General features: G+C 47.6%; 1 protein-coding gene across 1 annotated transcript; it reads right to left on the bottom strand.

The window, feature by feature from the left end:
• Positions 1 to 3,464: 3,464 nt before the first annotated feature.
• LOC110533300 (14-3-3 protein gamma-1-like) lies at positions 3,465 to 27,710 on the bottom strand. The gene is made up of 2 exons (XM_021617393.2): positions 27,463 to 27,710; positions 3,465 to 6,186 (listed from the first exon to the last, which is right to left on the bottom strand). The coding sequence occupies exons 1-2, from the start codon at positions 27,547 to 27,549 to the stop codon at positions 5,530 to 5,532; spliced, it is 744 nt and encodes a 247-aa protein (XP_021473068.1). The 5' UTR covers positions 27,550 to 27,710; the 3' UTR covers positions 3,465 to 5,529.

Raw genomic sequence — 27,710 nt, 5'->3', positions numbered from 1 at the left:
CCCTCTCATCCCTCTATCCTCTTCCCTCATCCCTCTAACCTCCCTCTAACCTCCCCCTTCTCTCTATCATCCCTCTATCCTCCCCCTTCCCTCTATCCTCCCCCTTCCCTCTATCATCCCTCTCATCCCTCTATCCTCTTCCCTCATCCCTCTAACCTCCCTCTATCCTCCCCCTTCTCTCTATCCTCCCCCTTCCCTCGATCTTCCCCCTTCTCTCTATCCTCCCCCTTCCCTCTATCCTCCCCCTTCCCTCTATCATCCCTCTATCCTCTTCCCTCATCCCTCTAACCTCCCTCTATCCTCCCCCTTCCCTCTATCATCCCTCTCATCCCTCTATCCTCTTCCCTCATCCCTCTAACCTCCCTCTATCCTCCCCCTTCCCTCTATCATCCCTCTCATCCCTCTATACCCTTCCCTCATCCCTCTAACCTCCCCCCTCCCCACTGTTCTCAGATGCATTACCTCTGTATCTACATACAGTACCAGTTAAAGATGGACTCTGTCACATTTTAGGGATTTTTTAGCATTTTTGGAATGCATCGTACAACCACCAATATAACTCTAACTACATTTAGCAGAAGACATAGAGCTACAACACCTGTTCACTGTCTGTAATGTTTACCTGTTCACTGTCTGTAATGTATACCTGTTCACTGTCAGTGACATACAGTACCTGCCAGGTAGAGGAAAGTTGCAGTCAACCAGCGTCCACAGATGACGTACCTTTCGCAATCACTAAACAAATACGTTCCTCCTTGAACTCACTCACCACATTGGACAAAATCACTCCGGTGCAAATTTATTTCAGGATGCCTCTGAGAAAGACTGCACCATCAGCAATCCTATGGGCCCAAAGTGAACCCTCTCTCCCAAGATCAGATGGATCCACTCCAGCAAAGCTGTCTGAGATCACAGAACCAGTCACCTTCCTAAACAAGAGGACAGGAGTCACCCTCCTAAACAAGAGGACAGGACTCACCTTCCTAAACAAAAGGACAGGAGTCACCTTCCTAAACAAGAGGACAGGAGTCACCTTCCTAAACAAGAGGACAGGAGTCACCTTCCTAAACAGGAGGACAGGAGTCACCTTCCTAAACAGGAGGACAGGAGTCACCTTCCTAAACTAAAGGACAGGAGTCACCTTCCTAAACAAGAGGACAGGAGTCACATTCCTAACAAGAGGACAGGAGTCACATTCCTAACAAGAGGACAGGAGTCACCTTCCCACTGCCTTGGTCATTTACTGACTTAGTTATTTACTGTCTTGGTCAGTTACTGACTTAGTCATTTACTGCCTTAGTCATTTACTGCCTTAGTTATTTACTTCCTTGGTCATGTACTGCCTTAGTCCTTTACTACCGTGGTAATTTACTTCCTTGGTTATTTACTGCCTTGTTCATTTACTGCCATAGTCATTTACTGCCTTAGTTATTTACTGCCTTGGTTATTTACTGCCTTGGTCATTTACTGCCTTAGTAATTTACTGCCTTGGTTATTTACTGCCTTAGTTATTTACTGCCTTGTTCATTTACTGCCTTGTTCATTTACTGCCTTAATAATTTACTGCCTTAGTCATTTACTGCCTTGGTTATTTACAGCCTTAGTCATTTACTGCCTTAGTTATTTACTTCCTTGGTCATTTACTGCCTTAGTCATTCACTGCCTTTGTCATTTACTTCCTTGGTTATTTACTGCCTTGGTTATTTACTGCCTTGTTCATTTACTGCCTTGTTCATTTACTGCCTTAATAATTTACTGCCTTAGTCATTTACTGCCTTGGTCATTCACTGCCTTGGTCATTTACTGCCTTAGTTATTTACTGCCTTGTTCATTTACTGCCTTGTTCATTTACTGCCTTAATAATTTACTGCCTTAGTCATTTACTGCCTTGGTCATTCACTGCCTTGGTTATTTACTGCCTTGTTCATTTACTGTCTTAGTTATTTACTGTCTTGTTCATTTACTGCCTTGTTCATTTACTGCCTTAATAATGTACTGCCTTATTTATTTCCTGCCTTGGTCATTTACTGCCTTGGTTATTTACTGCCTTGGTCATTTACTGCCTTAGTTATTTACTGCCTTAGTTATTTACTGCCTTGGTTATTTACTGCCTTGGTCATTTACGGCCTTGGTCATTTACTGCCTTGGTTATTTACTGCCTTGGTCATTTACTGCCTTAGTCATTTACTGCCTTGGTTATTTACTGCCTTGGTTATTTACCGCCTTAACCATTTACTTCCTTGGTCATTTACTGCCTTAGTCATTTACTGCTTTGGTCATTTACTGCCTTATTTATTGACTTCCTTGGTCATTTACTTCCTTGGTCATTTACTGCCTTAATCATTTACTGCCTTGGTCTTTTACTGCCTTAGTCATTTACTGCCTTGGTTATTTACTGCCTTGTTCATTTACTGCCTTGTTCATTGACTTCCTTGGTCATGTACTGCCTAGGTTATTTGCTGAAAGCCTATGTGATGGGTTATATGCAACCCTCCTGTTCTCTGAAGCAGACATGTCTGTCCACCAGTCAGCTGTATAGGCCATGCTGTACCGGAATCCTCCAGTGCTTCATCAAGGATTGATTTACTTCCCCTGCCTTCCATTGACTGTAGAGGAACCAACCCTGATACCAAAATCAATAACTACTCTAGGTAATGAACACAATCTGCTTACAGATACCCTACTGACTCCATTCTACTCAGGCAGATAGATAATGCTGTTGACTTTGGATAGGGGTGTCGGTGAATAGGGGACAGGCTCTGATCCAGCATGAAGGTCGTCTTCTCTTTCTGTCATCCAGAGGTAATCTTAGATCTAATTTCACCTAACTAATCGCAAAAGGCCAAACACCTATATGGTTGATATGAATCTAACAACAGCAGCACTGAAATATCTTTTGAAACTCTTAGTAATATTTAAATTACAGTTGAATTATTGTTGTAATTTTATAACTGTTATTATTTTTCTGTTGAGTCACAACTACATGACTCACATTAAGATACCAGGTCCATGGGTGAATTCCTACGTAAGAAAAACAAAACACTGTTTTACCTTGGCTATCTCACTGCAATAATAATAATGACATCATGACATTTAAAAGCACTGACAGAAAGGTCATTATTAAGATACTGTAAATAAATCCACTATTTTACAATGTGATCATTATATGTCACTATGACAAAAACACCAGATGGTAATGTCAAAGGTCAAGCTAACACTTGCCTCCCCTCGCCCTCCCCTCCCCTCATGCCTCACCTCCCCTCCCCTCATGCCTCCCCTCCCGCTCCCCTCATGCCTCACCTCCCTTCATGCCTCCCCTCCCCTCCCCTCATGCCTCACCTCCCTCTCCCCCTCCCCTCCCCTCATGCCTCACCTCCCCTCCCCTCATGCTTCCCCTCCCCTCCCCTCATGCCTCCCCTCCCCTCCCCTCCCGTCAATACAAGAATTGCATGTCACAATAGCAATGTCCATTACAGATCGATTTAATGTTAACAGTCACTGTTTTTGGTATAGTGTACTTCCAGCAGATGGAGAAAAGAAAAACAAATATGAAAATAAATGTTCAAACAAATCCACTATAAAGTATAAATAGAAAAAAAATCAGATTGAAATCCAGTCATTTCATGTTCATATGAATTACATCACGTCTACAGTATAAGTTCATAGTAAGGCAGTCAAGTTAATGTAGGTAAATACGTCACCAGCATGCACAGTATTATAATATGGAGAATATATATTTTTTTAACCTTCATTTAACTAGGCAAGTCAGTTAAGAACAAATTCTTATTTTCAATGACGGCCTACCGGGGAACAGTGGGTTAGAACGACAGCTTTGTGCCTTGTCAGGTAGGGAGGGGGGTTTGAACTTGCAACCTTACAGTTACTAGTCCAACGTTCTAACCACTAGGCCACCCTGCTATTGGAGTAGTCACCATTTTACACTCAAGGAACAGTATGATAGGCAAATGTATTTCTTGACAATTAAAAGGTTAACAGAAAGAAGAAAAACAAAACTGTTTTTATATATTGGCCAGCGCCCAAAAGAAAGGTGTATCGTGGAGCGCGTGGTTCCAGTCAACTGTGTGTCATTTCAAAGATCTACAATAAGTAATTATTGTAAACATAAATGTACCTTAATTTAGGGCAAAATTCTGTTGCTTTAACGATATCAAATGATCCCCTCTACAAAATAATTACATTTGGTACGTTTTAGCGTTTTCATTTTCATTGTGTTAGCATATTTTTGATATTCTAATAATATGGCACCCTTGACAACCTCGGTAAGGGGTGAGTAGTAATAATAATGATAACCGTGTACTTGAAAATGTTTTGTGTCTGTGTAGCGTATCAGTGCATGAGAGGACTGGCGGTGTGTTTCCTCCTGCTTTCGTTACAGTACTCTAGTCTGGACGACTGTATAGCGTATCAGTGCATGAGAGGACTGGCGGTCTGTTTCCTCCTGCTTTCGTTACAGTACTCTAGTCTGGATGACTGTGTAGCGTATCAGTGCATGAGAGGGCTGTACTGGCGGTCTGTTTCCTCCTGCTTTCGTTACAGTACTCTAGATGACTGTGTAGCGTATCAGTGCATGAGAGGACTGTACTGGCGGTCTGTTTCCTCCTGCTTTCGTTACAGTACTCTAGATGACTGTGTAGCGTATCAGTGCATGAGAGGACTGTACTTGTTTCCTCCTGCGTTCGTTACAGTACTCTAGATGACTGGGTCCAAACCAATTGCTGAGATCATGGGAACAAATCATTGGGTTATGTTCAATAACCACAAACAATAACTGACTTCACTCAACGATTACCATTACAGGGTGAGGCGTACTTCTAGATTCCCATGGTGGTAAGTCTGAGGTGTCTGGCTAGAGATAAGATAGCTCTTTCACCCTATCAGGAAACTGTTATTACTCTTATTTTTTTTTTTGCGAGGTGATTAATTATTATTATATATTTTTTTAATATTCTATATATTAATTTTATTTTATGCACAAGCGTCGATCGCCCCTTACAATTTTGAATGTTCCTCCTCCCTTACCACATAAGTTAAATTAGCAGCTCCACTTCATGTAGCTAACGACATAACATGCCGGTCTCCATGCCAGCGTGAGGGTGTCGTCTCTAACAGCCACACTCTACTCACTGACTGACTGACTGACTCACTGACCACAGACCTTCTTCATTCTCAAGTGGTGTTTTGACAAAAGTTGCAGAGGCAATCAAGAAGGGAGGGGTTTATATATTATTTTTTTTCCTTTTTTTTTTTAACGACACTAGAAACTAAACTCATCTCCTGTCCTACTCCTCTTTTTAATTACATTGTTTCTTCACTTTTTATATTCGTTGGGAAAAATAAAGAACTGCAGCTGCTGTTGTATCATCGGCAAAATTGGCTGCCAAAGTTCCACCAGCCAACATTTAAAAATTTCTAAGAACTGTTTAATTTTTGTTTGTTGTCATTTGTGAGCGCGTGGACGTGTTGTGTGTATTGGCTGAAACAGGACACGGAGGTCTCTTTAGGGACTCTCTAGTTATTGGTCTCGCCACCCTCGTCGTCTTGCTGGTCGCTCGTCCACAGTGTCAAGTTGTCTCGTAGCAGCTGCATGATGAGGGTAGAGTCTTTGTAGGAGTCCTCGTTCAGGGTGTCTAGCTCAGCGATGGCGTCATCGAAGGCGGTCTTGGCCAGGTGGCAGGCCTGCTCAGGTGCATTCTGGATCTCGTAGTAAAACACGGAGTAGTTGAGGGCCAGACCCAGGCGTATGGGGTGGGTGGGCTGCATGTGCTCCTTGCTGATCTCATGGGCCTCGCTGTAGGACTTCTCAGAGGACTCCACCACGCCGACCCTCTTCTCGTCCGTGGCCACCTCGGCCAGGTAGCGGTAGTAGTCGCCTTTCATCTTCAGGTAAAACACTTTGCTCTCGTGCTGCGTGTCGTTGCAGTTCTTGATCAGGAAGTTGTCCAGGAGGTTGAGCACATTCTGACACACGGTCTCCAGCTCCTTCTCGATCTTCTCGCGGTACGCGCGCACCATCTCCATCTTCTTCTCGTTGCCGTCCGCCGAGGTCTTCTGCTCGATGCTGGAGACGACGCGCCAGGACGAGCGCCGCGCCCCCACCACGTTCTTATAGGCCACAGAGAGCAGGTTCCTCTCCTCGTTGGACAAGGCCTCGTTCGACTCTGTCACCTAGGAGACAGAGAGGGGAAAAAATAGGAACAGGAATGGCTCGGTGTTGCAGTTTTATCATATATTTATAATTTCCAGTTTACCTTAAAACAGAATTTTCATATTTTCAATATTCAGTTTACATTAAAACAGTATTTTTATCTTGTAAATGACTTCTATTGGCAGATTTGAAAATTTGGCCGTGCCATATGTTAATTTCGCCATGTGTTCCCTTACTGGCTGAAACAACGTTTTATATTGGTATAACCTACATAGCTCGTCATGATAAACAAAGAAATATTGAGTAGCTAGGTTAGCTAGGAAAATCAAGATAACATACTCTATGCTGAACCAGGAAAACTAAGGAGGCTATTGGAATACACAGTTAGTCATTCATGATGATTCACACAACGATAGAGGTCAGAGGTGGGATAACTCCCATGATCTTCTAACACCAGTGATCACTGACTGTCATGGCATCCAACAGCTTCAGGCCGGGGCTGGACCACGCCTATCTGTCGTAAGCTGACGTCATGTCCCTGGCTGCTCATTGGCTTTCTCCTGCTCTGAAAGCTTGTTTTGTTTTGTTTCCACAGGCCTGTGTCTGTCTGACTGCAGGGTTTAATTCCTTTATACCCTCACAGAGAAGAGACCATACAGTGTAGCACACATCACAGCCATCTTTACATACTTAACCCCTCTGCTCTGGATATAAAGCCTACTACTCTAGTGTGTCCCAAATGGCAGCCATGGGGCTCTGGGCAAAAGTAGTGCACTATATAGGGATTAGAGTCCCATTTGGGACACAGACCCTCTGTTTCAGGGCCTTCATTCCTCTCTAGGGCCTTAATTCCACTGCCAGAGCATGGGGGCCCTGGTAGTGACTTTATAGTTCACACCAAGCCCTCTGTCTGATGGTAGCCCCACTGAATGTGTTTGTCTATGACAAACACACACAAAAAAAACGAGTTATATTCTAAACCTCCTAAACTAGAGAGATGTTGGTGATATTTTTTTTTAAAAAGCACAGAATTAAGCCCACTTGATTGGTTGCTTGCTTTAAGGCGCTTTGCAGTGCTCTTGGCCTGTTGCCTGAGGGATCCCGAGAAAACAAATCTACAGTTCTGCTGATTGTGACAGTTTACAGCCAAACCTAAAAGCACACTATCCCTTTAGGGTATATATTGCCATTTTCCAGTGCTGGCAGAAGAACGGAAACATATCACTTGAACTGAAATGTCTTATCAAAAAAGACAGACAAAGTTAACATTTAGTAACTTGGAAAACAATGACCCAACCTGGGCGATATGGCCAAAATATCATATAATTGTATTTCTTCAAATTTATGACGATATTTGATGGTATTTTATGTTTTTGAATAATAAAAGCTCTACATTTGCTTTATGAGTAGTGAGTGATCCTAGGGTGCTTTATGAGTAGTGAGTGATCCCAGGGTGCTTTATGAGTAGTGAGTGATCCTAGGGTGCTTTATGAGTAGTGAGTGATCCTAGGGTGCTTTATGAGTAGTGAGTGATCCTAGGGTGCGTTATGAGTAGTGAGTGATCCTAGGGTGCTTTATGGATAGTGAGTGATCCTAGGGTGCTTTATGAGTAGTGAGTGATCCTAGGGTGCTTTATGAGTAGTGAGTGATCCTAGGGTGCTTTATGAGTAGTGAGTGATCCCAGGGTGCTTTATGGATAGTGAGTGATCCTAGGGTGCTTTATGAGTAGTGAGTGATCCTAGGGTGCTTTATGAGTAGTGAGTGATCCTAGGGTGCTTTATGAGTAGTGAGTGATCCTAGGGTGCTTTATGAGTAGTGAGTGATCCTAGGGTGCTTTATGAGTAGTGAGTGATCCTAGGGTGCTTTATGGGTAGTGAGTGATCCTAGGGTGCTTTATGAGTAGTGAGTGATCCTAGGGTGCTTTATGAGTAGTGAGTGATCCTAGGGTGCTTTATGGGTAGTGAGTGATCCTAGGGTGCTTTATGGGTAGTGAGTGATCCTAGGGTGCTTTATGAGTAGTGAGTGATCCCAGGGTGCGTTATGAGTAGTGAGTGATCCTAGGGTGGCAACACATACATTCTAAGTGGTTTCAATGGGTCCTTTTCCATTCTGATTGTCAGGGTTGGGTAAGTCACTTTCTAAATGTAATCTGTTACAGTTATTAGTTACCTGTCCAAAACTGTAATCAGTAACGTAACTTTTAGATTACCCAAATGCTGTAGCGTAATCTGATTACATTCAGCTACTTTTAGATTACTTTCCCATTAAGAGGGCATTAGAAGAAGACACAAATGTATGTGACCAATTGAACAACATCTACTGCAGCGTAAATCAATGATACAGCTGGCCATATATGGGTGTTAAATTGGACTTTATGGGTTGTTTATGTAGGCTTTCTACTACATACAATATTACGATTAAATTCTATCTTTACATTAATATGTGTAATTTATAAATCATAAAATGGATGTAGCAACTACAGATTGTACCTTTTTAAGTTTATCAAAAGTGTGCGAGTTTGAACATGTGTCCATTAGGCCTATGGATAGGTTCTAAAGACTGTTGACATCTTGTGGAAGCCTGATGAAGTGCAATATGACCAATATCCCACTGTATCTTCGATAGGGCATGAGTTGAAAAACTACAAACCTCAGATTTCCCACTTCCTGGTTGGATTTTTGTCTCAGGTTTTTGCCTGCCATATGAGTTCTGTTATACTCACAGACATCATTCAAACAGTTTTAGAAACTTCGGAGTGGTTTCGATCCACATCTACTAATACTATGCACATATTAGCAACTGGGCCTGAGTAGCAGGCAGTTTACTCTGGGCACCTTATTCATCCAAGCTATTCAATACTGCCCCCCAGTCCCAAAGAAGTTAAACAGCATGATCATTACTCAGGTGCACCTTGTGCTGTGGCCAATAAAAGGACACTCTAAAATGTGTAGTTTTGTCACAACACAATACCACAGATGTCTCAAGTTGAGGGAGCACGCAGTTAGTATGTTGCCTGCAGGAATGTCCACCCCACCAGAGCTGTTGCCAGATAATTTCATGTTAATTTCTCTACCATAACCCGCCTCCAACGTAATTTTGGCAGTACTTTAAATCGGCCTCACAACCGCAAACCATGGCATCATGTCGGCAAGCGGTTTGCCGATGTCAACGTTGTGAACAGAGTGCCCCATGGCGGTAGTGGGGTTATGGTATGGGTAGGAATAGGCTACGGACAACGAACACAATTACATTTTATCGATGGAAATTTGAATGCACAGAGATACCGTGATGAGATCCTGAGGCCCATTGTTGTGCCATTCATCCGTCGCCATCACCTCAGGTTTCAGAATGATAATCGCAAGGATCTGTACACAATTCCTAGAAGCTGAACATGTTCTTCCATGGCCTGCATACTGACCAGACATGTCACCCATTGAGCATGTTTGGGATGCTCTGGATCTACGTGTACGACAGCCGGTTCCAGTTCCTGCCAATATCCAGCAACTTCACACAGCCATTGAAGAGGAGTGGGACAACATTCCACAGGCCAACAATCAACAGACTGATCAACTCTATGCGAAGGTGATGTGTCACACTGCATGAGGCAAATGGTGGTCACACCAGATACTGACTGGATTTCTGATGATTAACACCCCCTACCTTTTTAAAAAAAAGTATTTGTGACCAATAGATGCATATCTGTATTCCCAGTCATGTGAAATCTAAAGATTAGGGCCTAATGAATTTGACTGATTTCCCTTTTAAATTAATTTCCAACTCAGTAAAAATCTTTGAAATTGTTACATGTTGCATTTATATTTCTGTTCTACTTCTGATCAGATCCTTACAAGTAGAACGAGAACATGGTACTTTCTAAGTCTTACTCAGCCTGGAGATTTTGTAAGTATTTTTCCAGTCGAGAACATAGGAACGTTACACTCTACCACAGGACTCTCTAACCCGGATCCTGTAAATTGTCACTCCATCCCGAATCTAGCACACCTGATTAGTATAATTAGTTGGTTGATAAACTGAATCAGGTTAGTTAGAACTGGGGTTGGAGTGAAAAACCTACAGGAGGGTAGCTCTCCAGGAACATGGTTGGAGACCCCTACCTACCCTAACCAGCACGACACAACACTCAAGTTTCAAGTTTTGTTTGTTGTATGTACGGGATACACATGGTATACATCGTCCAACGAAATGCTCACTTGCAGGTTCCTTCTCGATAATGCAACAACAATAAGAAATACCCTAACCAGCCCAACACTACACTCTACCCCTAACCAGCCCAACACTACACTCTACCCCTAACCAGCCCAACACTACACTCTACCCCTAACCAGCCCAACACTACACTCTACCCCTAACCAGCCCAACACTACACTCTACCCCTAACCAGCCCAACACTACACTCTACCCCTAACCAGCCCAACACTACACTCTACCCCTAACCAGCCCAACACTACACTCTACCCCTAACCAGCCCAACACTACACTCTACCCCTAACCAGCCCAACACTACACTCTACCCCTAACCAGCCCAACACTACACTCTACCCCTAACCAGCCCAACACTACGCTCTACCCCTAACCAGCCCAACACTACGCTCTACCCCTAACCAGCCCAACACTACGCTCTACCCCTAACCAGCCCAACACTACGCTCTACCCCTAACCAGCCCAACACTACGCTCTACCCCTAACCAGCCCAACACTACGCTCTACCCCTAACCAGCCCAACACTACGCTCTACCCCTAACCAGCCCAACACTACGCTCTACCCCTAACCAGCCCAACACTACACTCTACCCCTAACCAGCCCAACACTACACTCTACCCCTAACCAGCCCAACACTACACTCTACCCCTAACCAGCCCAACACTACACTCTACCCCTAACCAGCCCAACACTACACTCTACCCCTAACCAGCCCAACACTACACTCTACCCCTAACCAGCCCAACACTACACTCTACCCCTAACCAGCCCAACACTACACTCTACCCCTAACCAGCCCAACACTACACTCTACCCCTAACCAGCCCAACACTACACTCTACCCCTAACCAGCCCAACACTACACTCTACCCCTAACCAGCCCAACACTACACTCTACCCCTAACCAGCCCAACACTACACTCTACCCCTAACCAGCCCAACACTACACTCTACCCCTAACCAGCCCAACACTACGCTCTACCCCTAACCAGCCCAACACTACACTCTACCCCTAACCAGCCCAACACTACACTCTACCCCTAACCAGCCCAACACTACACTCTACCCCTAACCAGCCCAACACTACACTCTACCCCTAACCAGCCCTGCCTATCCAGTGACGTCTAGGCATAAATCACTCCTGTTATCTTTCCATGTCAGCTTTCATTTGATTGAGAAGGGAGGAGATTGCTCACTCTAATTTATTGTCTAATCTTTCTCAGTGCTCTCTCTCTCTCTCTCTCTCTCTCTCTATAGTTTGGAACAGATCCATTTCCCAGATTCATTTTGCAGCATAATCTCCTTCCCCTAAACCACATAAGACGGGTTCTAGAACCCGTCCAGAATCAGATCACAGCTTACAGTCCACATCCAGAATCAGAGCAAGTAATCTGTGAGTCATAGCCAAGCCTAACATTCCAAACTGCCTATGATGACTTCAGCCCCTTGATTAAAAAAAAATATATATATATATAAAAATAAAAAATATGTAAATATAAAAAAATAAAAAATAGATTACTTTGCCTTCGTTTCCTCTTCTACCCAGATAACCAAGTGGGATTTGTTATTTTTTTGTTCTCGGAGCCATGGACTGGGTACCCAAGAAACAAAATCCCCCCTCCAACTCGCTCTCTCAGTATAGGTCGTGAACACATTGAGTCACGAAATCACCTGTTTATTCCCGCAATTTTTTTTTTTTATACATAAAACACCATGTTTAACTAATGATACTGTACCTCTCACAGGTATATGCCTATCCTCAAACACACAGACAACATTAATAGACATAAATACTGATTTCACACCTAACTCCTCCTGCCAGCAGCATACCACCCTGCATCCCACTGCTGGCTTGCCTCTGAAGCTAAGCAGGGCCGGTCCTGTTTGGTCCAGATGCTGCTGGAAGTGGTGTTGGAGGTCCAGTAGGGGGCCCTCTTCCCTCTGGTCTGTGGAGATCCCAATACCCCAGGGCAATGAATGGGAAATTGCCCTGTGTAAGGTGCTGTCTTTCGGATGGGATGTTAAAACGAGTGTCCTGACTCTCTGTGGTCACTAAAGATCCCATGGCACTTATCGTAAGAGTAGGGGTGTTAACCCTGGTGTCCTGGCTAAGTTCCCAATCTGGCCTCCATACCATCATGGCCACCTAATCATCCCCAGCTTCCAATTGGCGCATTCTTCCCCAGGTTGTTTCTGTAAAACAGTCAACTTAACTTGTGAAATAAGGATAAATAACACTCCACTCCTTCATCGATAAAGTACCTTCAATGTCAAAACAACTTATCTTCCCCTCCTCCTACATCTGGCCAATCCCAACCTTCCCCTCTGGCTAGATGACTCGCTAGTGGCCAGCTAGTGGCCAGGGAGGGATGCAAACTGACAGAGATCTGCTTTGTTTTGGTCATCCATACTCTACCATCTGTCGCCGCAGCTGGATATACTGCCAAGGAGAGAAGGACAATGACCAGTGTAGGTAATACGGTAGGGTAGTGGGTTGGGGTATAGTGGGGTAGAGGGGTAGTGGGTTGGGGTATAGTGGGGTAGTGGGGTGGGGTATAGTGGGGTAGTGGGGTAGTGGGTTTGGGTATAGTGGGGTAGTGGGGTAATGGGTTGGGGTATAGTGGGGTAGTGGGGTAGTGGGTTGGGGTATAGTGGGGTAGTGGGTTGGGGTATAGTGGGGTAGTGGGTTGGGGTATAGTGGGGTAGTGGGTTTGGGGTATAGTAGGGTAGTGGGTTGGGGTATAGTGGGGTAGTGGGGTAGTGGGTTTGGGTATAGTGTGGTAGTAGGGTAGTGGGTTTGGGGTATAGAGGGTAGTGGGTTTGGGGTATAGTGGGGTAGTAAGGTAGTGGGTTGGGGTATAGTGCGGTAGTGGGGTAGTGGGTTGGGGTATAGTGGGGGTAGTGGGTTGGGGTATAGTGGGGTAGTGGGTTTGGGGTATAGTAGGGTAGTGGGTTTGGGGTATAGTGGGGTAGTGGGGTAGTGGGTTGGGGTATAGTGGGGTAATGGGGTAGTGGGTTGGGGTATAGTGGGGTAGTGGGTTTGGGGTATAGTGGGGTAGTGGGTTTGGGGTATAGTGGGGTAGTGGGTTTGGGATATAGTGGGGTAGTGGGGTAGTGGGTTTGGGATATAGTGCGGTAGTGGGTGGTGGGTTTGGGATATAGTGGGGTAGTGGGGTAGTGGGATTGGGATATAGTGGGGTAGTGGGGTAGTGGGTTTGGGATATAGTGGGGTAGTGGGTTTGGGATATAGTGGGGTAGTGGGTTTGGGGTATAGTGGGGTAGTGGGTTTGGGGTATAGTGGGGTAGTGGGGTAGTGGGATTGGGATATAGTGGGGTAGTGGGGTAGTGGGTTTGGGATATAGTGGGGTAGGGGGTTTGGGGTATAGTGGGGTAGTGGGTTGGGGTATAGTGGGGTAGTGGGTTGGGGGTATAGTGGGGTAGTGGGTTTGGGTTATAGTAGGGTAGTGGTTTTGGGGTATAGTAGGGTAGTGGGTTTGGGGTATAGTGGGGTAGTGGGTTTGGGGTGTAGTGGGGTAGTGGGTTGGGGTATAGTGGGGTAGTGGGTTGGGGTATAGTGGGGTAGTAGGGTAGTGGGTTTGGGGTATAGTGGGGTAGTGGGTTTGGGATATAGTGGGGTAGTGGGGTAGTGGGTTTGGGGTATAGTGGGGTAGTGGGGTAGTGGGTTTGGGATATAGTGGGGTAGTGGGTTTGGGGTTTAGTGGTGTAGTGGGTTTGGGGTATAGTGGGGTAGGGGGTTTGGGGTATAGTGGGGTAGTGGGTTTGGGGTATAGTGGGGTAGTGGGTTTGGGGTATAGTGGGGTAGTGGGTTTGGGGTATAGTGGGGTAGTGGGGTAGTAGGTTGGGGGTATAGCGGGGAAGTGGGTTTGGGGTATAGTAGGGTAGGGGGTTTGGGGTATAGTGGGGTAGTGGGTTGGGGTATAGTGGGGTAGTGGGTTGGGATATAGTGGGGTAGTGGGTTGGGGTATAGTGGGGTAGTGGGGTAGTGGGTTTGGGGTATAGTGGGGTAGTGGGTTTGGGGTATAGTGGGGTAGTGGGTTGGGGTATAGTAGGGTAGTGGGTTGGGGTGTAGTGGGGTAGTGGGGTGGGGTAAAGTGGGGTAGTGGGCTTGGGTGTAGTGGTTTAGGGTATAGTGGGGTAGTGGGTTGGGGTATAGTAGGGTAGTGGGTTGGGGTGTAGTGGGGTAGTGGGTGGGGGGATAGTGGGGTAGTGGATTTGGGGTATAGTGGGGTAGTGGGGTAGTGGGTTTAGGGTATAGTGGGGTGGTGGGTTGGGGTATAGTGGGGTAGTGGGTTGGGGAATAGTGAGGTAGTGGGTTGGGGTATAGTGGCTTAGTGGGTTGGGGTATAGTGGGGTAGTGGATTGGGGTATAGTGGGGTAGTGGATTGTGGTATAGTGGGGTAGCGGGTTGGGGTATAGTGGGGTAGCGGGTTGGGGTATAGTGGTGTAGCGGGTTGGGGTATAGTGGGGTAGTGGGTTGGGGTATAGTGGAGTAGTGGATTGGGGTATAGTGGGGTAGTGGTTTGGGGTGTAGTGGGTTGGGTTATAGTAGGGAGGTGGGTTGGGGTAGAGTAGGGTAGTGGGTTGGGGTGTAGTGGGTAGTGGATTTGGGGTATAGTGGGGTAGTGAGGTAGTGGGTTGGGGTATAGTGCGGTAGTGGGGTAGTGGGTTGGGGTATAGTGGGGGTAGTGGGTTGGGGTATAGTGGGGTAGTGGGTTTGGGGTATAGTAGGGTAGTGGGTTTGGGGTATAGTAGGGTAGTGGGTTAGTGGGTTGGGGTATAGTGGGGAAATGGGGTAGTGGGTTGGGGTATAGTGGGGTAGTGGGTTTGGGATATAGTGGGGTAGTGGGGTAGTGGGTTTGGGATATAGTGCGGTAGTGGGTGGTGGGTTTGGGATATAGTGGGGTAGTGGGGTAGTGGGTTTGGGATATAGTGCGGTAGTGGGTGGTGGGTTTGGGATATAGTGGGGTAGTGGGGTAGTGGGGATTGGGATATAGTGGGGTAGTGGGGTAGTGGGTTTGGGATATAGTGGGGTAGTGGGGTAGTGGGTTTGGGATATAGTGGGGTAGTGGGTTTGGGGTATAGTGGGGTAGTGGGGTAGTGGGATTGGGATATAGTGGGGTAGTGGGGTAGTGGGTTTGGGATATAGTGGGGTAGTGGGGTAGTGGGTTTGGGATATAGTGGGGTAGTGGGTTTGGGGTATAGTGGGGTAGTGGGTTTGGGGTATAGTGGGGTAGGGGGTTTGGGGTATAGTGGGGTAGTGGGTTGGGGTATAGTGGGGTAGTGGTTTTGGGGTATAGTAGGGTAGTGGGTTTGGGGTATAGTGGGGTAGTGGGTTTGGGGTATAGTGGGGTAGTGGGGTAGTGGGTTGGGGTATAGTGGGGTAGTGGGTTGGGGTATAGTGGGGTAGTAGGGTAGTGGGTTTGGGGTATAGTGGGGTAGTGGGTTTGGGATATAGTGGGGTAGTGGGGTAGTGGGTTTGGGGTATAGTGGGGTAGTGGGTTTGGGATATAGTGGGGTAGTGGGTTAGGGGGTTTAGTGGTGTAGTGGGTTTGGGGTATAGTGGGGTAGGGGGTTTGGGGTATAGTGGGGTAGTGGGTTTGGGGTATAGTGGGGTAGTGGGTTTGGGGTATAGTGGGGTAGTGGGTTTGGGGTATAGTGGGGTAGTGGGTTTGGGGTATAGTGGGGTAGTGGGGTAGTAGGTTGGGGGTATAGCGGGGAAGTGGGTTTGGGGTATAGTAGGGTAGGGGGTTTGGGGTATAGTGGGGTAGTGGGTTGGGGTATAGTGGGGTAGTGGGTTGGGATATAGTGGGGTAGTGGGTTGGGGTATAGTGGGGTAGTGGGGTAGTGGGTTTGGGGTATAGTGGGGTAGTGGGTTGGGGTATAGTAGGGTAGTGGGTTGGGGTATAGTAGGGTAGTGGGTTGGGGTGTAGTGGGGTAGTGGGGTGGGGTATAGTGGGGTAGTGGATTTGGGGTATAGTGGGGTAGTGGGTTTAGGGTATAGTGGGGTAGTGGGTTGGGGTAAAGTGGGGTAGTGGGCTTGAGTGTAGTGGTTTGGGGTATAATGGGGTAGTGGGTTGGGGTATAGTAGGGTAGTGGGTTGGGGTGTAGTGGGGTAGTGGGTTGGGGAATAGTGAGGTAGTGGGTTGGGGTATAGTGGCTTAGTGGGTTGGGGTATAGCGGGGTAGTGGATTGGGGTATAGTGGGGTAGTGGGTTGTGGTATAGTGGGGTAGCGGGTTGGGGTATAGTGGGGTAGCGGGTTGGGGTATAGTGGTGTAGCGGGTTGGGGTATAGTGGGGTAGTGGGTTGGGGTATAGTGGAGTAGTGGATTGGGGTATAGTGGGGTAGTGGTTTGGGGTGTAGTGGGTTGGGTTATAGTAGGGAGGTGGGTTGGGGTAGAGTAGGGTAGTGGGTTGGGGTGTAGTGGTTTGGGGTATAGTGGGGTAGTGGGTTGGGGTGTAGTGGTTTGGGGTATAGTGGGGTAGTGGGTTGGGGTATAGTGGCTTAGTGGGTTGGGGTATAGTGGGGTAGTGGATTGGGGTATAGTGGGGTAGTGGGTTGTGGTATAGTGGGGTAGCGGGTTGGGGTATAGTGGGGTAGCGGGTTGGGGTATAGTGGTGTAGCGGGTTGGGGTATAGTGGGGTAGTGGGTTGGGGTATAGTGGAGTAGTGGATTGGGGTATAGTGGGGTAGTGGTTTGGGGTGTAGTGGGTTGGGATATAGTGGGGTAGTGGGTTGGGGTATAGTGGGGTAGCGGGTTGGGGTATAGTGGGGTAGCGGGTTGGGGTATAGTGGTGTAGCGGGTTGGGGTATAGTGGGGTAGTGGGTTGGGGTATAGTGGAGTAGTGGTTTGGGGTATAGTGGGGTAGTGGGTTGGGGTATAGTGTGGTAGTGGGGTAGTGGGGTAGTGGGGTAGTGGGGTAGTGGGATTGGGATATAGTGGGGTAGTGGGGTAGTGGGTTTGGGATATAGTGGGGTAGTGGGGTAGTGGGTTTGGGATATAGTGGGGTAGTGGGTTTGGGGTATAGTGGGGTAGTGGGTTTGGGGTATAGTGGGGTAGTGGGGTAGTGGGATTGGGATATAGTGGGGTAGTGGGTTTGGGATATAGTGGGGTAGTGGGTTTGGGGTATAGTGGGGTAGTGGGTTTGGGGTATAGTGGGGTAGGGGGTTTGGGGTATAGTGGGGTAGTGGGTTGGGGTATAGTGGGGTAGTGGGTTGGGAGTATAGTGGGGTAGTGGGTTTGGGGTATAGTGTGGTAGTGGGGTAGTGGGTTGGGGTATAGTGGGGTAGTGGGTTGGGGTATAGTGGGGTAGTAGGGTAGTGGGTTTGGGTGTAGTGGTTTGGGTTATAGTAGGGAGGTGGGTTGGGGTAGAGTCGGGTAGTGGGTTGGGGTGTAGTGGTTTGGGGTATAGTGGGGTAGTGGGTTGGGGTGTAGTGGTTTGGGGTATAGTGGGGTAGTGGGTTGGGGTATAGTGGCTTAGTGGGTTGGGGTATAGTGGGGTAGTGGATTGGGGTATAGTGGGGTAGTGGGTTGTGGTATAGTGGGGTAGCGGGTTGGGGTATAGTGGGGTAGCGGGTTGGGGTATAGTGGTGTAGCGGGTTGGGGTATAGTGGGGTAGTGGGTTGGGGTATAGTGGAGTAGTGGATTGGGGTATAGTGGGGCAGTGGTTTGGGGGGTAGTGGGTTGGGGTATAGTGGGGTAGTGGGTTGGGGTATAGTGGGGTAGTGGGTTGGGGTATAGTGGGGTAGCGGGTTGGGGTATAGTGGTGTAGCGGGTTGGGGTATAGTGGTGTAGCGGGTTGGGGTATAGTGGTGTAGCGGGTTGGGATATAGTGGGGTAGCGGGTTGGGGTATAGTGGGGTAGTGGGTTGGGGTGTAGTGGGTTGGGATATAGTGGGGTAGTGGGTTGGGGTATAGTGGGGTAGTGGGTTGGGGTATAGTGGGGTAGTGGGTTGGGTATAGTGGGGTAGTGGGTTGGGGTATAGTGGGGTAGTAGTAGGTGGGGTATAGTGGGGTAGTGGGTTGGGGTATAGTGGGGTAGTAGTGGGTTGGGGTATAGTGGGTAGTAGTAGGTTGTAGTATAGTGGGGTAGTGGGTTGGGGTATAGTGAGGTAGTGGTTTGGGGTATAGTAGGGTAGTGGGTTGGGGTGTAGTGGTTTGGGGTATAGTGGGGTAGTGGGTTGGGGTATAGTGGGGTAGTGGGTTGGGGTATAGTGGGTTGGGGTATAGTGGGGTAGTGGGTTGGGTATAGTGGGGTAGTGGGTTGGGGTATAGTGGGGTAGTAGTAGGTGGGGTATAGTGGGGTAGTGGGTTGGGGGTATAGTGGGGGTAGTAGAATTGGGTGGGGTATAGTGGGGTAGTAGTAGGTTGGGGTATAGTGGGGTAGTGGGTTGGGGTATAGTGGGGTAGTGGGTTGGGGTATAGTGGGGTAGTAGGTTGGGGTATAGTGGGGTAGTGGGTTGGGGTATAGTGGGGTAGTAGTGGGTTGGGGTATAGTGGGGTAGTAGTAGGTTGGGGTATAGTGGGGTAGTGGGTTGGGGTATAGTGAGGTAGTGGTTTGGGGTATAGTAGGGTAGTGGGTTGGGGTGTAGTGGTTTGGGGTATAGTGGGGTAGTGGGTTGGGGTATAGTGGGGTAGTGGGTTGGGGTATAGTGGGGTAGTGGGTTGGGGTATAGTGGGGTAGTGGGTTGGGTATAGTGGGGTAGTGGGTTGGGGTATAGTGGGGTAGTAGTAGGTGGGGTATAGTGGGGTAGTGGGTTGGGGGTATAGTGGGGTAGTAGAATTGGGTGGGGTATAGTGGGGTAGTAGTAGGTTGGGGTATAGTGGGGTAGTGGGTTGGGGTATAGTGGGGTAGTAGTGGGTTGGGGTATAGTGGGGTAGTAGTAGGTTGGGGTATAGTGGGGTAGTGGGTTGGGGTATAGTGAGGTAGTGGGTTTGGGGTATAGTAGGGTAGTGGGTTGGGGTATAGTGGGGTAGTGGGTTGGGGTATAGTGGGGTAGTGGGTTGGGGTATAGTGGGGTAGTGGGTTGGGGTATAGTGGCTTAGTGGGTTGGGTATAGTGGGGTAGTAGTAGGTTGGGGTGTAACACACAAACACACATATACAGTCCACAAATCGATGTGTAGAAGACGATTCCCTCTACGGCAGTGGTATTCAAAGTCCGGGTCACGGGAAACTACAGTGGGATCCGCAAAATATTATTTTATGGGACAATATACAAATGTTTTTTAATGAAAGATAAATAGAAAAATACTATTTTATTAAGTACAAGTATTTATTGGTTTATTTTTATTTTGATAAGAGATGAAAATGCAATGAATTTAAGGTAAACAAAAAAAAAGGTGTAAAAATTGATTGAAATTAAGGTCGTCATTCGATTTGGGGTTCCCAGAAATTATAGCAGAAAAAACATGGGGTTCCCGCTGAAAAAGTTTGAATATCACTGGTTTATGGGCTAATTCAGGGATGGGCAACTTTGATAGGGGTGGGGGGGGGGGGGGGGCACTGAAAAATCTGAACTCATGAGGGGCCACAGTGGCTCGCGGGTCTGCTTATGCACATCCCTACCCACACATACCGGCCCTAGCCTTTTGGAGGCCGTAAGGGACATTTTTGAGCAAAACATTTTAGCGGTCCTCCCTCTCGACAACAGATTTTTTTAAAATTATTATTATGTCTGAGTTTGTTTCCTGCAATTCTACACATTATGCCATGGGGCTTCAACAAATAAGTTGCAGTTTTAAAGGGATACTTTGGGATTTTGGAATTGAGTCAGGTGAACTTGTGGATGCCATGTTGATATCTCTGTGTGCAGTTTGACGGAGCCTGGGGGTGTTTAAGCAGCATTTGGGGTGAAACTGAAAGGACTAACGGAAGCTGTGGTGCAGGGATCACAATAGAGTCCTCTGTCTGCCCGTAATGCTCATCAATCGTCCCTAGCTCTCTCGTGACTCATCCCCACACTAGCTGCTGTCAACTCCAAACAACAAAAGCAACAGAAATCCAAAAGATCAATTATTTCTCTCGGAGGGCTAATGGCTGTTTACTCTGCATCATTCCTCAGGCAAACACATGTCTGATGTCTATAGACGTGAGATAAAAGTAGTAAAACCCTATAAGAGGGTGTTCCCAAGGGGAGGAGGTTAGTGGAGGAGTTAGGGGGAGAACTAAGAAGCTCCCACCTCACTCGTTTTGTTCTACCTCTGTATCCCCTCACAAGGCTGGACATAGGCTAATATAGGGCTGACACAAGAGTGGGCCTCGTTCTACATGTCCCTGGCTCTCCCCAACTCTCCATCACTCACACCGACTACCTCTCTCTTTCTCTCTCCTTCTCGCACACCTACTACCTCTCTCTTTCTCTCTCCTTCTCTCACACCTACTACCTCTCTCTTTCTCTCTCCATCTCTCACACCCACCACCCCTCTCTTTCTCTCTCCATCGCTAACACCCACCACCTCTCTCTTTCTCTCTCCTTCTCTCACACCTACTACCTCTCTCTTTCTCTCTCCATCTCTCACACCCACCACCCCTCTCTTTCTCTCTCCATCGCTCACACCCACCACCTCTCTTTTTCTTTCTCCATCACTCACACCTACTACTTCTCTCTTTCTCTCTCCTTCTCTCACACCTACTACCTCTCTCTTTCTCTCTCCATCTCTCACACCCACCACCCCTCTCTTTCTCTCTCCATCGCTCACACCCACCACCTCTCTCTTTCTCTCTCCATCTCTCACACCCACCACCTCTCTCTTTCTCTCTCCATCTCTCACACCCACCACCCCTCTCTTTCTCTCTCCATCGCTCACACCCACCACCTCTCTCTTTCTCTCTCCATCACTCACACCTACTACTTCTCTCTTTCTCTCTCCTTCTCTCACACCTACTACCTCTCTCTTTCTCTCTCCATCTCTCACACCCACCACCTCTCTCTATCTCTCACACCCACCACCTCTCTCTTTCTCTCTCCATGACTCACACCCACCACCTCTCTCTTTCTCTCCCAATCTCTCACACCCACCACCTCTCTCTTCTCTCACACCCACCACCTCTCCCTTTCTCTCTCCATCTCTCACACCCACTACCTCTCTCTTTGTCTCCATCTCTCACACCCACTACCTCTCTCTTTATCTCTCACACCCACCACCTGTCTCTTTCTCTCCGTCTCTCACACCCACTACCTCTATCTTTCTCTCTCCATCTCTCACACCCACTACCTCTCTCTTTCTCTCTCCATCACTCACACCTACTACCTCTCTCTTTCTCTCACCATTACTCACACCCACTACCTCTCTCTTTCTCTCTCCATCTCTCACACCCACTACCTCTCTCTTTCTCTCTCCATCACTCACACCTACTACCTCTCTCTTTCTCTCTTCATCACGCAAACCTACTACCTCTCTCTTTCTCTCTCCTCTCACACCTACTACCTCTCTCTCTCCTTCTCTCACACCTACTACTTCTCTCTTTCTCTCTCCTTCTCTCACACCTACTACCTCTCTCTTTCTCTCTCCATCTCTCACACCCACCACCTCTCTTTCTCTCTCCATCTCTCACACCCACCACCTCTCTCTTTCTCTCTCCATCACTCACACCCACCACCTCTCTCTTTCTCTCCACATCTCTCACACCCACCACCTCTCTCTTCTCTCACACCCACCACCTCTCCCTTTCTCTCTCCATCTCTCACACCCACCACCTCTCTCTTTCTCTCTCCATCTCTCACACCCACTACCTCTCTTTTTCTCTCTCCATCTCTCACACCCACCACCTCTCTCTTTCTCTCCCCATCTCTCACCTCACAACCACCACCTCTCTCTTTCTCTCCATCTCTCACACGCACCACCTCTCTCTTTCTCTCCATCTCTCAGACCCATCACCTCTCTCTTTCTCTCCATCTCTCACACCTACTACCTCTCTCTTTCTCTCTCCACCTCTCACACCCACCACCTCTCTCTTTCTCTCCATCTCTCACACCCACCACCTCTCTCTTCTCTCTCCTTCTCTCACACCCACCACCTCTCTCTTTCTCTCTCCATCTCTCACACCCACCACCTCTCTCTTTCTCTCTCCAGCACTCACACCCACCACCTCTCTCTTTCTCTCTCCATCTCTCACACCTACCACCTCTCTCTTCTCTCTCCTTCTCTCACACCCACCACCTCTCTCTTTCCATCTCTCACACCCACTACCTCTCTCTTTCTCTCTCCATCACTCACACCCACCACCTCTCTCTTTCTCTCTCCATCTCTCACACCCACCACCTCTCTCTTTCTCTCCATCTCTCACACCCAGCACCTCTCTCTTTTTCTCTCCTTCTCTCACACCCACAACCTCTCTCTTTCTCTCTCTCCATCACTCACACCCACCACCTCTCTTTCTCTCTCAATCTCTCACACCCACAACCTCTCTCTTTCTCTCCCCATCTCTCACACCAACAAGCTCTCTCTTTCTCTCCCCATCTCTCACACCCACCATTTCTCTCTTTCTCTCCCCATCTCTCACACCCATCACCTTTCCATCACTCACCTCACCTCACACCTACTACCTCTCTTTCTCTCCATCTCCCACACCTACTACCTCTCTCTTTCTCTCCATTCTCTCACACCCACAACCTCTCCCTTTCTCTCCCCATCTCTCACACCCATCATCTTTCCATCACTCACCTCACACCCACCATTTCTCTCTTTCTCTCCCCATCTCTCACACCCACCACCTCTCTCTTTCTTTCTCACACCCACTACCTCTCTCTTTCTCCCCATCACTCACACCCACCCACCTCTCTCTTTCTCTCCCCATCTCTCACACCCACCCACCTCTCTCTTTCTCTCCCCATCTCCCTCTCACCCTTACTGTCCTTTATCTTGCCTCACTACCTTGTTTCCCCTCTTTATCTCTAAGCTAAAGTGACATCTCTCCTTCACTCAGGCTGCAGAGCACCAAGACGGCGCGCGCTACCTGACGTCACGAGCTATGAGAGGATGGCTGGTTAAGGAGAGAGAGAGAGAGAGAGAGAGAGAAAGGAGGATGTGTGTGTGTGTGTGTGTGTGTCGGGGGGGGGGGGGGTTGCTTCAAGTAGCTCTTTGCTGTTATATAACCATACACGACTGCAGTTTTTTATAGATTTTTTTTTCTCTCTCTCTCTCTCTCTCTCTCTCTCTCTCTCTCTCTCTCTCTCTCTCTCTCTCTCTCTCTCTCTCTCTCTCTCTCTCTCTCTCTCTCTCTCTCTCTCTCTCTCTCTCTCTCTCTCTCTCTCTCTCTCTCTCTCTCTCTCTCTCTCTCTCTCTCTCTCTCTCTCTCTCTCTCTCTCTCTCTCTCTCTCTCTCTCTCTCTCTCTCTCTCTCTCTCTCTCTCTCTCTCTCTCTCTCTCTCTCTCCCTCTCATTGCAGCTGCTAAAGGCTTCTAAAAATACAATGGATAAAAGTTGTATAACCCAGAAGGCATGAAGAAAAACCAAGAGTTAGTAACTGTGTTGGTATGAAAGCAGGTTCATGTTACTAGTAAGGGCGATAACTGTCTATGCTACAACATACTGAGGCAGGATTTATCAGGATGGGGCAGTATATTCACATTATACTGAGGCAGGATTTATCAGGATGGGGCAGTATATTCACAACATACTGAGAAAGGATTGATCAGGATGGGGCAGTATATTCACAACATAGAGGCAGGATTTACCATTTGGCAGATTTGAGTAATAGCCAGATAGTAATAGTCTACTGTAATTTGTAATCCGGAGAAGGCTTGGGTTGGAGCTGCCGCTGGGGTTGAGGTAGGGGCTGGGGTTGGGGCTGGGATAAGGATGGGGGCTGGGGATTAGGATGGGGCTGGGGATAGGATGGGGTTGGGGCTGGGGATTGGGGTTGGGGATAAGGATGGGGCTGGGGGATAAGGATGGGGCTGGGTCTGGGGGGATAAGGGGATGGGGTTGGGGATGGGGGGGATAAGGGGATGGGGTTGGGGATGGGGGATAAGGATGGGGTTGGGGATAAGGATGGGGTTGGGGGTTGGGGATAAGGATGGGGTTGGGGATGGGGCTGGGGGGATAAGGATGGGGTTGGGGATTTGGCTGGGTCTGGGGGGATAAGGATGGGGCTGGGGGGATAAGGATGGGGTTGGAGATGGGGATGGGGGGGAGGATGGGGTTGGGGATGGGGTTGGGGATGGGGGGGATAAGGGGATGGGGTTGGGGATGGGGGGGGAAGGATGGAGTTGGGGATGGGGATGGGGTTGGGGATGGGGGGGATAAGGGGATGGGGTTGGGGATGGGGGGATAAGGATGGGGTTGGGGTTGGGGGATAAGGATGGGGTTGGGGCTGGGTCTGGGGGGATAAGGATGGGGTTGGAGATGGGGCTGGGTCTGGGCCTGGGGGGATAAGGATGGGGTTGGGGATGGGGCTGGGGGATAAGGATGGGGTTGGGGATGGGGGGATAAGGATGGGGTTGGGGATGGGGGGATAAGGATGGGGTTGGAGATGGAGCTGGGGCTGGGTCTGGGGGATACGGATGGGGTTGGGGATGGGGGATAAGGATGGGGTTGGAGACTGGGGATGGGGGATAAGGATGGGGTTGGAGACGGGGGGAGAAGGATGGGGGCTGGGGATTAGGATGCAATGATTAGGATGCAATGATTAGGATGCAATGATTCTTTTACATTACATACTGACCTTAACCCTGGAGAACATGATTCCTTTACATTACATACTGACTGGCTGACTTGCTGGCTAATACTACAGCCAGCTTCTGCAATGGACTCTGTGTCTGTGTTATTACAGTGTAGTACGGTAACTGCTTAGTGACAACCTAACGTTCAACATTAGAGCGCCCTGTTCAAGGCAATTATGCCATGCCCTCTATGGACTAGTAGTCTGTGACAGAGCATTTCCTCAGAGGTGAATATAGCCAATCACTATTGGCTTGTGTACTCATTAAGGTGAATAGCCTGCTATGCTCTCTTCCTTCTCTATTCTATTGATGTAATAGAGACCGAATATACTACTGGGTGTCAGTGGAGCCTGCTGAGGGGAGGACGGCTCACAGTAAAGGCTGGAACGGAGCAAATGGAATGGCATCAAACACCTGGAAACCACAATCAAGTGTATTCATTTATAAAGCCTGTCTTACATCAGCTGATATCTCAAAGTGCTGTAACAGAAACCCAGCCTAAAACCCCAAACAGAAACCCAGCCTAAAACCCCAAACAGAAACCCAGCCTAAAACCCCAAACAGCAAGCAATGCAGGTGTAGAAGCACGGTGGCTAGGAAAAACTCCCTAGAAAGGCCAAAACCTAGGAAGAAACCTAGAAAGGAAACAGAATATGAGGGGTGGCCAGTCCTCTTCTGGCTGTGCCGGGTGGAGATTATAACAGAACATGGCCAAGATGTTCAAATGATCATAGATGACCAGCAGGGTCAAATAATAATATTATTAATAATAAAAGGATGTTTGGTGTATTTGATACCATTCCACTGATTCTGCTCCAGCCATTACCTCTAGCCCATCCTCCCCAATTAAGGTACCACCAACCTACTGTGTTGGGTAGATTGTACCTTCATGTTTGTTTGGTCAGGATAAGGATAAGAGATAGGCTTGACAGGCTACCACATTGGACATACATCCCAGGCCAGGGACCACTACCACATACTGACCTGACCATATCATCCACTATCTCAGCTAGTGTTTATACACCGAGTAGTCAATATCATCATTCTGATTATATCAAGCCCCCTTATGCATTTCTCAATAGTAGGCCAATGATAAAAAGGTGCTGAGTCCGATTCCTGAAATGGTGCAATACGGGTACTGCACCTTGGCACATTCTGCGACACGCCTCGTACAAGTATCTGCTACGCCCTCCTTGCGACGAGGTCGAGGAGAATGCAATGATACAGCATTGGCTGCAACAATGCCGGTTATCTTAGAGATGGAATTCAGAACCATTCCGACCATTCTAACACGCTCCAGTCTGCCCCCACTGCAATATGACAACCAAAGAACGTTCTAGAAGGATTTCTGCTACCACCCACGTTTCACGTTCCCAGGATGATATTTTACCGACACATTGTATTTTGCGAAAATCGATATAGGCTACAACAGTCAGCTAACGTTTGCTTTATTCTACACAGCGCGTGCTACTGACTTTGTGTGTGGTGCGTAAACGTATTTCCTCACAATGTTAGATAGAACTAATACAACATGGATCTTCGCGGGAAATTGTCATGGTTAGAGATCAGTATCACAATCAGGGGATTGAGCCATCCCTACCTCCAGCCATGTCACTATTTTAAACAGTAGCTTAAAGTAAAGGCTACAGTGCCACTGAATTGCTTGTTCTCTCTGGTGTCTACCCCTAAAAGCACATCATTTTACACGAAGATTCCCCTGCCTCTCCTTGCCAATATTATCCGTTTCCCATTTCATTCAGTTAGATCAACAAGTAAACAAACAGGTTTCATCGCCAGAGCCGTTATTCCGTTATTACTCCCCATCATTGTTGCCATGCTGTCTAGCTGATTAAAAAGCACCACCGTAAAAAAAGGCACCGCCCCAAGATCAAACAGTCCGCATTCAGTTTTTGTTTCCTTCATCTGACAGCTCGTGGCCACACTGACAACCACTTTATCCTATAAGGCAATACTTGACCATAACTCAATGTTTCACTAAACATGCCTTTCATTTAGATAACGAATGTGGTGGTGCAAACAATTGCTGGATTTAAAACAAAACGGATATGTATTGTAGTAAGTAAGCTATGGGCCTGTCACGTTCCCGAAAATGTAAATGGCATGATATGTTGGCTATCACCTGTCTTATTCAAGGTAAAGGTTTTGTCATAATAATGATCTTTCAGGGCATGTTTAATACACCGAATATGCATCTAATTAAATATGGAATACTATAAACAGGCAACGATGATTGCCATAGGATAGATACATCGCAATTGTTATGTATGTAAATGTATATATCATTTTTAAACGGGAGGAAATTACACCGTTAGTGGCGGATATTTATGATCGCTTATTAAACTCAGAAATACGATTCCAAAGCAGAACTTACCGATTTCATGGCTGCTGCCATATCATCATATCTTTCAGCCTGTTCGGCCAGCCTGGCTTTCTGCACCAGTGGCTCGCGATCTACCATTCTAGCTGTCGTTGATACAATGCTATTCTAGAATTGTTCAAGTTTTAAATGATAATGTGTCACTTTCAGCAATGCAGCGAAATGTTACCAGAACTCCTCTTGCTTCAGCTGCTCCCGGCTGTCTGTGCGTACGGACGAGACACTCCCTCCCCAACATTACC

This window comes from Oncorhynchus mykiss, chromosome 10 (genome assembly GCF_013265735.2).
Source record: "Oncorhynchus mykiss isolate Arlee chromosome 10, USDA_OmykA_1.1, whole genome shotgun sequence".
Taxonomy (NCBI): domain Eukaryota; kingdom Metazoa; phylum Chordata; class Actinopteri; order Salmoniformes; family Salmonidae; genus Oncorhynchus; species Oncorhynchus mykiss.
Note: the sequence above shows the minus strand (reverse complement) of the source record. Positions and strands in the feature narration are given on the sequence as shown.